The sequence below is a fragment of the Metarhizium brunneum genome, chromosome 4 (assembly GCF_013426205.1).
Source record: "Metarhizium brunneum chromosome 4, complete sequence".
In the NCBI taxonomy this organism is placed as follows: domain Eukaryota; kingdom Fungi; phylum Ascomycota; class Sordariomycetes; order Hypocreales; family Clavicipitaceae; genus Metarhizium; species Metarhizium brunneum.
Genome location: NC_089425.1, coordinates 4,414,603 through 4,428,641, shown reverse-complemented (window position 1 = coordinate 4,428,641; position 14,039 = coordinate 4,414,603). Strand labels below are relative to the sequence as shown.

General features: G+C 36.4%; 3 protein-coding genes across 3 annotated transcripts; 1 reads left to right on the top strand and 2 right to left on the bottom strand.

Moving 5' to 3' along the window:
* Positions 1 to 4,826: 4,826 nt before the first annotated feature.
* Positions 4,827 to 5,123, bottom strand: G6M90_00g080240 (uncharacterized protein; the record flags this gene model as incomplete). The annotated part of the gene is made up of 1 exon (XM_066131152.1): positions 4,827 to 5,123. One exon carries the CDS (start codon positions 5,121 to 5,123, stop codon positions 4,827 to 4,829), a length of 297 nt encoding a protein of 98 aa, XP_065987227.1.
* Positions 5,124 to 6,015: 892 nt separating this feature from the next.
* G6M90_00g080230 (uncharacterized protein) lies at positions 6,016 to 8,857 on the top strand (the record flags this gene model as incomplete). Its single annotated transcript, XM_066131151.1, has 15 exons — positions 6,016 to 6,233; positions 6,287 to 6,371; positions 6,423 to 6,485; positions 6,534 to 6,592; positions 6,645 to 6,805; positions 6,861 to 6,928; positions 6,985 to 7,112; positions 7,175 to 7,292; positions 7,348 to 7,465; positions 7,515 to 7,779; positions 7,837 to 7,891; positions 7,948 to 8,131; positions 8,192 to 8,292; positions 8,346 to 8,674; positions 8,764 to 8,857. The coding sequence occupies 15 exons, from the start codon at positions 6,016 to 6,018 to the stop codon at positions 8,855 to 8,857; spliced, it is 2,046 nt and encodes a 681-aa protein (XP_065987134.1).
* A 614-nt stretch (positions 8,858 to 9,471) lies between these two features.
* Positions 9,472 to 12,263, bottom strand: PRSS8 (Prostasin; the record flags this gene model as incomplete). Its single annotated transcript, XM_014684021.2, has 5 exons — positions 9,472 to 10,017; positions 10,043 to 10,312; positions 10,982 to 11,639; positions 11,699 to 11,901; positions 11,985 to 12,263. 5 exons carry the CDS (start codon positions 12,261 to 12,263, stop codon positions 9,472 to 9,474), a joined length of 1,956 nt encoding a protein of 651 aa, XP_014539507.2.
* Positions 12,264 to 14,039: the final 1,776 nt, after the last annotated feature.

The window sequence follows — 14,039 nt, the reverse complement described above, 5'->3', positions numbered from 1 at the left end:
ATATAAATTATTATATTATAAAATTTTCTATTTTTAATAAATTAATAAGCTAATTAGATATTAATATAAAAAATTATATTATAAAAATATTTCTTAAAAAATTATATATTTTATTTATATAAAATATAAAAGCTTATTAAAAAATAAATTAATATTTTTTAATATAATTATAAAAGTAAATTTAACTTATAAAAATATATATATAATTAATATAAAAAAGCTAAAAAAAAAGCTTAATTTAATAATTAAGCCCTTAAAATTAAGCTAATATTAAAAAAGCTTATATAAATACTTTTAATAAAATTTAAGTTTATTTTTAAAAAATAAAAAAAAACTAAAAAAAAAATATACTTTAAAAAGTTAATATAATTATTATAATTAAATAAAAAATAATAAAAATATTATATTAATAATATAAAAAAAATAATTATTAAATATTTATTTATTTTATATAAAAAAATATAAATAATAAGAAATTATTAATAATTTTAAAAATTATTAATATAAAAAAAAAAGTAATAAAATTAAAAAAAAAAATTATTATTAAAAATACTTAAAATTATAATTATAAATAATTTATATAAAAATATATATAAATTATAAATTATTAAACTTTTAAATTTTAATTTAAATTTTTAAAAAGTTATTATAACTTATTTTATAAAATTAAATAATTAATATAAAATAAAAAAAAAATAAAAATTTATTAAATTTTTAAATTATTACTTAAAAAACCTTAAAAAAAACTTATTTTAAAAAATATATTAATAATATTTATAATTTTATTAATAAATAAAAAAAAAACTAAAATTTAAGTTTTTTTTAATAATAAAAATAATTTTTTAATATTATTATTAATTTTAACTTAAAAAATAAATATTTAATTAAGAAAATATTAATATAAAAAAATTTTATATATATTTAATAATTTCTTAAATAATATAAAAAAATATTATTATATTAAACTTATTATATTAAAATATATTAATAATTATTTTATATACTTATTATTTAAAATAAATAAGCTAGATATAAATTATAATATAATTTTTTTATATTAATAAATAAGAATTTATTAATTAATTAATTTTTAAGATTATAATATAAAAAAAAATATTTTTTATTATAATATTATTAAGAAAACTATTATAATTTAGAATTATTAAAATTTATAATAAAAAAGTAAATTATATTAGCTTAAATAATTATTAATATTATAATAACTTAAATATTAAATAAATTTAAGAAATTTATACTTTTTATAATAAAAAAATTATATTAAAACTTTTATAATATTAATTATAAAATTATAAAATTAAACTTATAAATAATAAATTACTTTTATAAAAACTTTTATATATAATAAGCTTAAAAAATTAAATTTCTTATAAGCTTAATTAAATAAAATACTTAAAAGTAATAAAATTAAAAAGTTAAAAATATTTTATAATATATTAATAATATTTATAAAAAAAAAAACCTAAAAAACCTTTTATAATTTATTATTAATTATTAAAGCTTAAATAAAATAATTATTTTAATTAAATATTTTATATTATTAATATAAAAACTATAAAACTAATTATAAAAAGCTAAAATATTCTTAAAAATTAACTTTAAAATAAAGTTTAATTTAATATAAATTATTAAAAATTATAAATAAAAAATAGCTTTTTATTATTATTATAATTTATATAAGTATATAATTATACTTTTTAAACTTATTAATATATTATTAATTTTTTAAATAATAATAAATAAAATCTTTTAAAATATAATAAATATAAAAGTTTTAATTTATTTAAATAATATTTTTATTTATATAAAATTAAAAAAATAATATAATATTATTATTTAAGAAATATTATATTAATTAATTAAATATAAGCTTAAAATTATATTATAAAAGTATAAATAAATAATTATAAAAGTTAAATTTTTAAAGTTTAATATTTTAATTATAAGAATTTTAATATTATTAATAAAAGTTAAATATATTAAATTATAAAAAATATTAATAAATTTTAAAAATATTTAAAAATTTATAAGCTTTATAAATTTTTATAAATAATTTATTAAAAACTTTTTAAAAATTACTTATTTATTAATTAATATTATAAAATATAAAAATAAGAAAATATAATTATAAATAATAAAAATATAAAAAGTATTTAAATAACTAAAAATTATTTTTTATATAGCTTTAGTTTTTATTTAATTTAACCTAGTCTTATAAGTAATAATTAAAGCTAATATATTAAATTTTATTTTAAAAGCTATATTATTATAAGTAAAATCTAATAAAAAAATATATTTTATAGCTTATTATTTTAAAAAGCTTTTTTTAATAAAAATTAATTATAAAATATATAATAAAAAACTATTTATAATTATAAATTATTTTAAGAAATAAAAATATTATTTAAAAAATATAAAATATAAAATAAAAGTTTTTTTAAATTATTAAAATTTAAAGTATTTTATTATTATTAAAATTTTTAATTAAAAATAAACCTAATAAATATAAAAATTAATTAATTATTTTTTTATTATTAATTATTATTTAATAAAAAAAAATAAGAAAATAAATATTTTTTTTAAATTATTATAATATAAATTAAAAAAAAAAAATAAAAACTAATTAATTATAATAATTTTATAAAATAAGTATTTTACTTTTTTTTTTTTAATAATATTATTAATAAAAAATTATTTTTATAATTTTATAATTTAAAACTAATATAAAAAATTTATTTAATAAATATTAAAATATAATAAGAAAAATTATAAATATATTAAAGTATTAATAAAATTATTAAAAAATATTATAATAAAATAAGAATTATTTTATTAAAAAAAGTATTTATAAATTCTAAAAAGCTTATAAATTAATATTATATAATCTAAATATAATATTTAAGTTATTAGCTATATAAATATAAATAAAATAATAAAATTAATTATAAAAAGCTTTTAATAATTAAACCTTTAAAACTTAATATAAAATTATATTAAAACCTACTTAAAATACTAATAAAATAAAAACTTTAAGTATACTTTTTATAGCTTATTATAATTAATAAAATTATATTATATTTTATAATAATTAATAATAATAAATTTTATTATTAATTTATTAATATTTAATAAATATAATTTTATTTAAATTATAATTAATTTTTTTATAAAAATAATATATTTTATTTTATTTAAATTAAAAAAAAAAAAATTTTTTTATATAAATTTTTATATAATAATATTAAAAATTATATAAAATTCTTAAAAATATTATTTTTAATAAAAACTTAAAATTTATTATATATTTTTAAAATTTTTTTTTTAAACTTATAAAAATTAAAAGTTATATAAATATAATATTTTACTTATAAATAAATAAGTAAATAAAAAAAATAAATTAAATATTAAAAATTTACCTTAAAATATTTATAAATTATAAAATATTAAATTAAAAAAACTTATTATTAATTATTAAATTTACTTATAATAATTTTATATTAATATTATTTAATTTTACTTTTTTTTATATTAATTATAATTATTATTTATTAATTAATAACCTAAATAAAATAAGAATTATACCTAAAAACCTAATAAATAAATTATATATATATTAAATAATAATTATTTATAAAAATATAAAAAAATAGCTTAATAAAAATTATTAAAAAATAAAAAAATAAGCTAATAAAAAATAAGCTAGTTTATTTAATTATTAAATAAATAATTTTATTATATTAAATATTAAAAATATTAGAATTAAAAAACTAATAAAAAAGCTAAATAAAAAAATATTAAAATCTTTTAAAATTATAAAAGTTATATTTATTATTATTATTAAATTAAAATTATTTTAAATTTAAAAAAAATTTATAATTTATTTTATATATTATTTATTAAGCTTTTTTATATTAATAATTAAAAACTACTTAATTTAAACCAGGTTTTATAAAAAGTTATATTTATTAAAATAAATTATAAAATTAAAAAAATTATAAACTTATAAAAAATAAAAAATAATATTAAGTATTTAATTAAATAAATAAAATAATTAATAAAAAAATATTAAACTTAGAAATTTTATAAGTATTTCTTAAAAAATAATATAAAATAACTTTTAATATAATATTAATACTTAAATTTAATAAAATTATATAATTAAAAAGTTATAAATTAAATAAAAACTTAAAAATAAACCTAAAAAAAAAAAAAATTTATTATATAAATATTATATTATTATAAAAATATAAATTATACTTTAAATATAATAATAATTATATAAAAGCTTAAAATCTAATAAAAGCTTTAAGTACTTAAAATAACCTTTTAATTACCTTTTAATATAAATAAAAATTATTTACCTTTTAAAGCTTTAAAAAAAACTAAAAACCCTTAATATTAAAGTAAATTATTAGTTAAATATTAAATATTATTTTAAGCTTTATAATTATAGCCCTTATTATAATAATTATCCAAATTTAGAGCGACAACAACAATTATTGAGCTCAGACACTTGACAACTGGAAACTACTCCAACTTGATTGAAGGAACAACCGCTACAAGTTTTAATTTAGAGCGTGACTATATGCAAAATGGAAATTGGTTAGAAATTGCAGGTTGGGGCTTGACTGTTGGCCAATGTGCCACGTCTTACAGACACTACATGCTCTGCAGTTTCACATTGGTTCATAAGCGCGGACGGCATCAATTTCTTTGTTTGCAAGCGTGTAATTAACGGCGAACTGATTGGGCAACCAATCTAGGGCTATCACGTCTTGGTCGTCTTCCCGTCAGCCTCATGCTCGACTTTACTTGGCCGGCCCAACCTTCGAAGTCTTCTTCAACCCCAGCCACGAAATATCTTTGGGCTTGAACCTCTTCTCTGGAACCCTCTTCTTGTAGTTGCCCATCGGCACACCAGGCCTGGTTTCCACGCCATACTTGCTCGGACGTTCCACGTCACGCCGCGGTCTGGGCCGCCATGTCTTTGAGATAGCGACCGGTATTCTGAGCCAACCCGCTGGCGTAAAGTCTTGCTTGACGTAGGAGGAAAGGAACCCCCAGCCTTTGATGCCGGACGGTACGTCGGGCCTGTCCTTACGCATGGTGGAATTGTGAGCAGAAAATGCAGCCGAGGACAGAAGGAAGAGGACTGTTGTCGTTTTGACTATTTTTCCAAGCGCGGAATCAGGGAATACACAACAGAGTGGAGGGGAGCAAAAACGATAGTTGCCGTTGTGAGGCAGACAACGCGAGGGGCGTGCAGCGGCATTTGTAGGCAATCAAGCGAGGGTTCTGAAGGCCGGAAACGCTGATTTCGGCACTTTTGCCCCGTCGTATCAAATCATGGGGAAATCTGGTGCGCTCTGGAGGCTGGGGTAGCGGAAAGTGAAATTGGCAGAGTTTGCGATGCATGGCTGGCTGAATGCAGAGTGATGAGACAAGAACAATTGGTTGATGGACGTTGATGACGATCCTGTGACACCTCGGCCTCGGTCCTCCACGTACATGTCACGGCCGGCATCGCAGACGGACCGCATGAATAGCTTCCTGTATATGCCTGTGGAGGGGTCGGGAGAGTAACATTCGACTAATACGTGTAGATGCTAATGCAGTGACGACCCAGCGGCCCTCTGATCTGCTCGCGTTGCGCAGACCGGTGTGGATGAAGGTAAGACTTGACCGAGCTTTTAGGAAATGGTTCCCATCCGCCCGTCTGCCCGGTATCCCAAAGAAATGAAACATGCGCCCGGCCTGCTCTAGACCCAATGCGGCGGCCGATATTGAATGTGCTACAGCCTTGGGCTTGAGACGACTCGATGCGGTCAACCATCTGGGGACGTTGTCGGTCTCGACACGGCATCTACAGACGGCGACTGGAGAATCCATTATAAATATCATCATCTGCACTCGTGCACAATCCCGTTCCACGAGTCCTTGCAAGAATTGAGAAATTCCTACCGTCCCATTTCTAACCACTACCGACATCCCATCAACATGCCTGATGCTGCAAATACCGAGGCCTCGAAGCCTGGGCTGGCAACCAACACCCAAACCCCTCCCCCAACGCCCGTTACTTGCATCATCAATGTGACGGATGGCGTGGATAGCACGGTCGAGGCCTTCTTTCTCGAGATTCACAGCACCGATGTTGATGATGAGAAGCTATCCGACTTGAGATCGCTGATCGTGAAGAACACTCGCTGTGTTGAACTGTAAGGTGGCAAAAGCTCACCATGCGGCCTCCTTGGCTAACCGACGAGATTAGCTTACAGTTTCCCTTTTGCTTGGCGTCAGGTGCCGTAGTTCAAGACTCCATGTCTGTTGAATACTACCTATCCAAATGCCTCAAGGTATACCATCACATGTGTGTGTATCGTGCTATAGGCTCTAACTCGTACCAGATAGACGCAAAAGGCCAAGCCATTGAGGTATTCATGAAGGATGAAAAACTTCCTACAGAGACGGTGTGTTGGCCAAGCGCGCAAGTCCATCGCCCGGCTAACACTTTCTAGGGATGGAACGACTTTGTTCCCTCGTATTATAGCAGTCCATTGACCGGTACCAACGCGAGGTGAGACGGTTTACGCTGTATGCATCATCTCCATGTGCTAATACACCATCAGGCACGTTTCCGAGCTCGAGGAGAAGCAGTGGGGAGTGGTGGTTGAGACGAACCAGCTCTGCTACGGCATCAGCACCATTACCGAAGATGTGACTATAGTAGAAAAAGGAAAGAAGAAAACCGAGACGCGTGTTGTTGGGGTGCAGAAGCCCAAGTACCCAGGTACGTACTCTATCATACAAACGGCCAATACGTTCTTGGGCTCATGTCCTACCAGCATTCCGTTTAGCGACGAGAAAGGTGCTTTCCGACACGGTGGCAAGCAGCATGGTGAAGAATGTCGAGGTTCGTACGGCAACATGACGGTGAAATGCCTCGACGCTAACACGACACACGCACAGTTGGACCTGCGTATTCCGCGCTATACGAATGACGACGTGTCGTACGTGGCGTTTCGCTACTCTACTTCTGCTGCGCAAGAATCTCTAGCAAGGCAGGGCTTCTCGCAGACCGACATTTCAGCCTCGGGGTTTGTGCTTTCCGCTCCGAAACTTTACAAGTACATGTGTTCTAACGAAAAAAACGTAATAGAAGCGGAGGGGCCTTTGGATGTAGCGTGGATGCGTCTGCAAGCTTGTCCGTGGCGGAAAACACTTCGAATCAAAGCAGCACGGCAACGAGCAAGGGCAAAGCAACAATGTCGTACAATGTAGGTGACAGACCTGGGTTGCCGGCATACGTTGACGGACTAACCTGAATCCAAGTTCCCACGGGTCACCATGTTCCTCGACGAACTGGGTCTAGAATTAACCCCCCAGTGTGAGCAAGACTTGAAAGCAATCCAAGACGCCGCAGGCTATAGCAGATTCTTGAAGAGATATGGTAGGTAGACCAAGAGCTCTGGTTCTGCGATGTTGCGCTGACCGGTCAGGCGAATTCTTTAGCACCACCGTTCAGCTCGGGGGGTCCCTGTTTGCTTCAGAGGAATACGAGACGAGCTCGGATAGCAGCCGTGAGTCAACGGCCAAGTCGCTGAAGGCTGCTGCTGCCGTGTCGCTCGGCGGCGTGGGATACTCGGGATCCGTGTCCGCGTCTCATCAGCAATCATCTCAGGACGCGAGGGGCGCCTCTAATGAGGAGTCTTCCAAAACCCTCATCTGGGAAGCGAACGGTGGGAACACCTTGCTGTGCAACGAGTAAGCAAGCCATCCGCAACACCACGTAGTCTCGGTTCACTGATACAATGTCTCCAGCCCAGCCGCGTGGGCGCCATCTGTGGCCTACTATGGCAACTGGAGAATTCTCAAGGTGCGTCAAGTCTGTTTGATGGGATTGCCATGCTCGGTGCCTGACGTGATGCTCAGCAAGGGAGAGTTGTGCGCCTGATGGATTTGATTTGCACGCTGGAAGGCTTCAGATACGTAAAGGAACAGCTGCCGGTGTGGAAGAATACAGGCACAGCGGTTGAGTCACCGGTTGGGCAGAGGTTTACGTTGAATGTCAAGGCGTGCCTTGGGGGCAAGTACATGGTGGGACATGGAGGGAGTGGTAAGTTGAAGAAGCGGTTCCTCCACTGCTGGCACGTCAATGTATTAACATGAGGTAAAGATCCGGGCAAAATCGAAATCGGACCCGAGGTTGAGAAACGAACCGGCAAATTTCTGGCATGGGAATTGGCGTCGGCAGACAAAGGCGACGTCGCTACCACGGTGAGCACCATGTGGAATCATGCGTCCAGAGAGCGCCTACTTACTGGGCTTAGGTGGAATACGGCAAAGACTATTATCTGATGCATTGCGAGTCGCATCTTTACCTTACATTTTCCGACATCGCCAAGACGGCGCGGTTGATTGTGAGCATGGTCGGTACTCCCAAAAAAGACAAGAACGGACCCATCTACTTCATCTCCGGCACAAGGACTCGAGACTATACTATGCGCTTTTATGATGGCGAATGCAAGGGTAAGCAGGGGACGATAGAGACTGGCGACACCGTCACCCTCGAGTTCAAGGGCGCGTCGGGGTCCCTTGGGTTTTTGGCAGCGGAAACCTCTGGCCAAGACAAGATCTATGTGACCAAAGGCACCGACGGGTACTCTCCGCTCAAATTAATATACAAGGAGACGGCGACCCCATCAGAGTCTGACGGGTCTGCCGACACGAAACCCATCTCGTCTGCAGGCCCTCCGTCAGCGAAGCCAGTGATGGCGTCGGCGAGGCGAGAGACGGCTTCGTCGGCGGTGCCGCAGAGCCGGAGCCCGTCGCCACCGCCTAAAAAAGAGATGCCCGTTTGTAACGTTGATTTGAGCGAGCCGATAACCTGAGAGGGAGTCTGCAAAGAAGGCCCCGTCTTGATGGCAGCATAAGCAGCATGGGGATTGGGAGTGGTGCTACAGAGTATGGTTCAAAGTAGGCGGCGCCAACGGTCTCCATGTACATCATATATAGGGCTCCATCTACCAATATACTACGTGACTCTATTTATCTGTGATTACCGAGTGGAGGACGAGGTGGCGTCAACTGTCTTTAACCTGGCCGTCCCTTGAACCTGACAGTTACAAAAGGGGCCCGAGGCCGAGTTGAGGCCTGTGCCCCAGGCTCGCTTGCTCATCGCTGCGTTGTATAAATAAGGAGTATCTGCCCTGTAAGGCCTTGAGGAAACCGAGGGCCATTCCTATTAAGGCTAATTATTCGCTGAATACGAATTTGTTCCAAGTCCTTATAACCACGCCCTTGTCACACACGAGTTGTAGTTTGACGACAAACATTCTCTGGCTACGACTACGCCGCTTAGACGAACTATTACAAACACAGCTACAATATTAGCAGTACCTGTTAAGGGTTCCAATCATTTTGAAGCCTTCAAGGTGGAGTGTCCATCCTGAGCTCTTATTCCTTGACGGCTAGTAGCGTATACGAAAGGGCAATCGCCACGGTCGACGCTTCAAAGAGTAATCTCCTGTGAAGATATATGCGTCGTGCCAACGGCTTCTCTTTAACCTGCGACTCGCCTCGTTGGTCCACCTCTAGTTCTGCTTGCGCGCCTGTCAACGGCGCACGCTGGTGTTCCCTCAGCCCTGTCAACTTCATCCCCTCATCCAGCAGCGCCTGTACAACCTCCCTAATCCCATGGTTAAACAATGCGCGCTTGGTCAAGGTGAATATACAGTCCCCCGAGCTGACGTATGTTCCCTGCTTATCCATAATGCCGGGTTCCTCGCGCTCAAAGTACGGCAAGTTAAACACCATCTCGTCTGGTTTCCCATCGTCCAAAGACAACAGCACTGGGTGAAACTCGCGGACAAATAGCCGCCCACCCGGTTTCAAAAGTCTAGACACGACACGAGCCCATTCTTTGATTTTGGCAACATAGCACACGGAGCCGATGCTAATGAAGACGAGGTCAAACGTATCTCGCGGCAGGACCGTCAGCCCCTGTTACACCGAGGCCTCGACGAACTTGAGCTTCTCGCCGCCGCCGCCAGCCGTCGAATCGGCCAGTCTGCGCGCCGCTGTAATTGCTACCCCAGAATTTGAAGTCTAGCCCGGTCACGGATGCGGCACCGAGGCGAGCGAGGCCGAGCATGTCGGTGCCGATGTGGCATTGCAGGTGCACACAGTTGAGCCCGGTGGTGTCACCGAGGAGCGGACGGTCAAACTGAACGACATTACCGATGAAATGAACACTGGAGATGTAGTTCCTGACCTGGTAGTCGGCGGAGGCGACATACTTTCGGTGGTTAGCTTGTATCAATTGACGAAGAGCATCGACATACAAACCAGACGGAACCCGCTCGTCCCAGGCGGCACGGTTCATGGTTTCGTATTGAGTCTTCTGTGGCTTTAATTTGTGCTACCATTCTTTCATGTCGAATTTTGTAAACGGTCTGGTGCGTATTGTCGCTGCAGATTGCTGCCAAGTTGGTATTCTCAATGCCAACATGTACTCTTATATGCCTCGTATTTTACAAGCGTCGAGGAGAAGCGACAAACGAACAGCGACGGAAATAATCTGGATTCCTGCTGGGCTGTTTTTGAAGATTTGGGCCCTGCCGAGGACTCCATGTGTGACCTTGGACCGTTTCCGTCGCAGCGCATCAATTGATACGTCATCCTTACGGCGGCACATTCATGCTCGTACGAAATACCGCCACACACTCGAAGCCTAACACGTCTTGTGCCTAGCTTGGCCTGCACAATATGACGATCGATGAACATACATATGTAGTACTCGTAATGCACCGTCTTGAAATTCTGTTCAACAGAGTATTTTTATAAACATATATGATGGTGCATCTAGCTAGCCGATCGACGAAACTTAGAATAACTAACGAGATAGCTAGAAAGATGGCTGGACTTTAGAAAGCAAGCGTAAACAGTAAATAAAGTTTGGAGGCACCTGGATAACGACGCCGTTACCGGCGGTTAGCAAGAATTGTCCAATCAAGTGTCTACAGTAATTATAGTTGTTTGGAGGCACCTGAGTAACGCCGTCATCGTCGCCGTTGCCGCTGCTGTTATCGCCGTTATCACTGTTATTGTTATTATCGCCGTTACCATTGCCATTGTCGCCGTTACCGCCGATATTGCCAGCTACTCGCCTAATAAAGTCCAGATAGCTGCTGACTTTGGTATAAACGCCGGGAGCTTTCGGATGTCCACAAGCAAGACCAAACGAAACTACACCAACCAGTGCTTTGGAGTTGGCATCAACAAGAGGACCGCCACTGTCTCCATAGCAGGAATCCTGGGCCCCTCCGTATACACCTGCGCACATCATAGTTTGTGCAAATTGCGGAACGAAGCTTTTGCTGAATTGGCCACGCTTGGATTTAGACGCAGATATGTATGCCTCTATGCAGGAGTTGAGGTCGACGACGCTGAGCGAAGCTTCTCGCAGGAGGAAAGGCGACATTGTCTCGTCGACTGGAGGCCGCGGCTGGGGGCCCGGAGTGATGACAGGAACCCATCGTTTCGGGGAAGGCTCTTGTGGAGCATCTCGTGCCAGTATGCCTTGAGCACCTTGTGGTTTATTTCTTGTGTCCCGTATAGCTCCCCTAAGCCAGTTGTCAGAAACTCGCTCGGTAGAGATGAAGTATTTCTTGATTATACATACCAGCCAGCTACCTTTACTGCAGCTGAGCGTGGCAGGTCCTCGCCCTGCCGCGGCATCCTGGCATATTTAATCGTGTTACTTTCTGGAATTGGTCTTGATAGTTTCCAAACAGAAATATCATTTTGCATGGTTTCAGTGCTAAACCGTGGGTGGTCAATAATTTGAGCTACTCCAACGACAGTAGCTTCTCTGCTTTCGCGGTCCTAAAAGAGTCAATATGAGCACCAGAGCTACCAGCACAAGTCGTCTTGTTAAAGAGGCAGTTATACGAAAAGGGCAAACTTACATTTGACCCAGCAAGGACTGAAAACAAGCCAGGCCGGAGTCTATCTTGATTACAATGGGCGGCCGTGACTATAGTGTCGGGTGACACCAACGTTCCGCCGCAGATGTGGCGATGTCGCCCGCCCGGATATTCAAGTCGTATAGAGACGATCCAAGGCCACTCAGCCTGGTTGGCTTCCCATCCTCCAATAATTTTTGGTTGAATGTCAACGGGTTTCGCACTAGCTGTTTGGGCTGCGAATGCCACGATTGCGGCCGCGATAGCTTTGTTGGGCCCCATGGTAAAGGCACGGGAAATAAAAAAACGAGTGAAGAGAAACGACTGAACAGCTATCAGATAGTCCCATATAGAGCTTGACATGGACTATAAAGAGAGCGTAACCTCAGCATGTTATATATCTACTTTACGCGAGGTAAAGATGCATGTTTCCTCATTATTTCTCTCAAGTGCATTACATACCAAGAGACCGAGAAATTACCAGCATATTGGGGATTGTGGGCCGTATATAAAACAACCTCTACTCTAATTGAAACACTATATTGATTAGCATTCATTTTAAAAGCATGGCTTGCAGAAATGCGCACCGGATCTTTTGTAGCAGCACTATATTCTGAAACTCGATGGCCCTATACCTCTTCGATTTACCCTGGGAATCCCTACGCCACCCATGCTCGTAACTCAGTCTTGTCGCGACACCTTCCCAAAGACACATGCGTGCTTATGCATAATATAATGCTTACAACTATGTTGAATACTCTCCAGAGAGGGGTAGGGCATAATTCTCTCTCCACCCTTCCTTAATTTCCTTCCTGTTCGACGAGTAGGACGAGTCGCTGGCGTGCCTGACTCGAGTGAGCACTCGCACCACCTATTAGGACAAGACGATTGCTTCCCTCTCCCCTTCGGTGTACGGAGTAGATCGGGCTGCGGAAATAACGCTCGAGCATAATGCTTCAACCTGTATTTTTAATCTTGTATATAATTATCCTTGGCAGCTTATATATTTATAACCTGGACATAACCAATCACAGCATGTCTGAACTAGCCGTCTCGCATGTAAATAGGGTACTCACAATTCGACATGATGGAAAGAATTCATCGACGGGGTGTTACTTGCCTGATTCTGTCCCGCCGTCCAAGGACACGTTCCCTCCTTGGTCAGACAAGGCAGAGACCCCGATGGCAAAAATGCGCATCAAGCATTCATGATACTGCACAAAGGTGTCTGCCACTCTGTTCATGCGGCTGGTGCCTTGACATGTTATGAGACACTAGTTTGGTGGGTAGTGCCCGACAGCCCGAGTAGAGCATAAGAGATAAAGGGGCACTCCATCTCGCTCAATCCGGCGGGTAGGGCGGTCCCTTCCTAGTATACATGATTGTCTCACCGAGGGCCGAGTAAATTGTCGATTCTGTATACTAGTGCACTGCTGGGCGTCTGGTCGACAAACAGCCTTGACAGCTATATACGAGAATTAGGGGCAAACTGCGCCTCCCAGACTGCTGCCACCTAGTCTGGCGATTTATGCCGCTGATTTTGAACGTGTCAGACAATGACCAGCCTTTCTCATTGATTCTACCGAGTGCCGCCCCCCCTTTTTGCAACATGAACGTTAACTTGCTCCTGACCCTCGTGGCGAATTCACTGTAGCGTGTTGGAGAATTGAATCCTTTCTCCAAGCATCTCGGCCATTCCCTAGCAAACATTTGGCGTATATTCTAGTAGTTGGATCGTTCACTGAGTAAAGGTACCCATGATGGAGCCGTCAGTGAATAGAAGTGCCTGGTAGGCTTGCAGAGCTGGGAGAGAGGCGGAGGAAGGGGAGGAGGATGGCCCGTATTTCGAAAACCTCATCGGAGGTGGAGGCGGCTTCTGCACAATTCGGCACGAGAAATTACAGTGCAAGAGATGCAAATATCTGCGAATGGAGACGGCCAACCGGCACGATCACACGTGTAAGCTTCTAGGCAACAATGCATGCCAAGACAAGCAACATACTCAAGGAATAGGGGCAATCTACAGCCAGAATATATGGTAACGCTTTGTTCCGCATT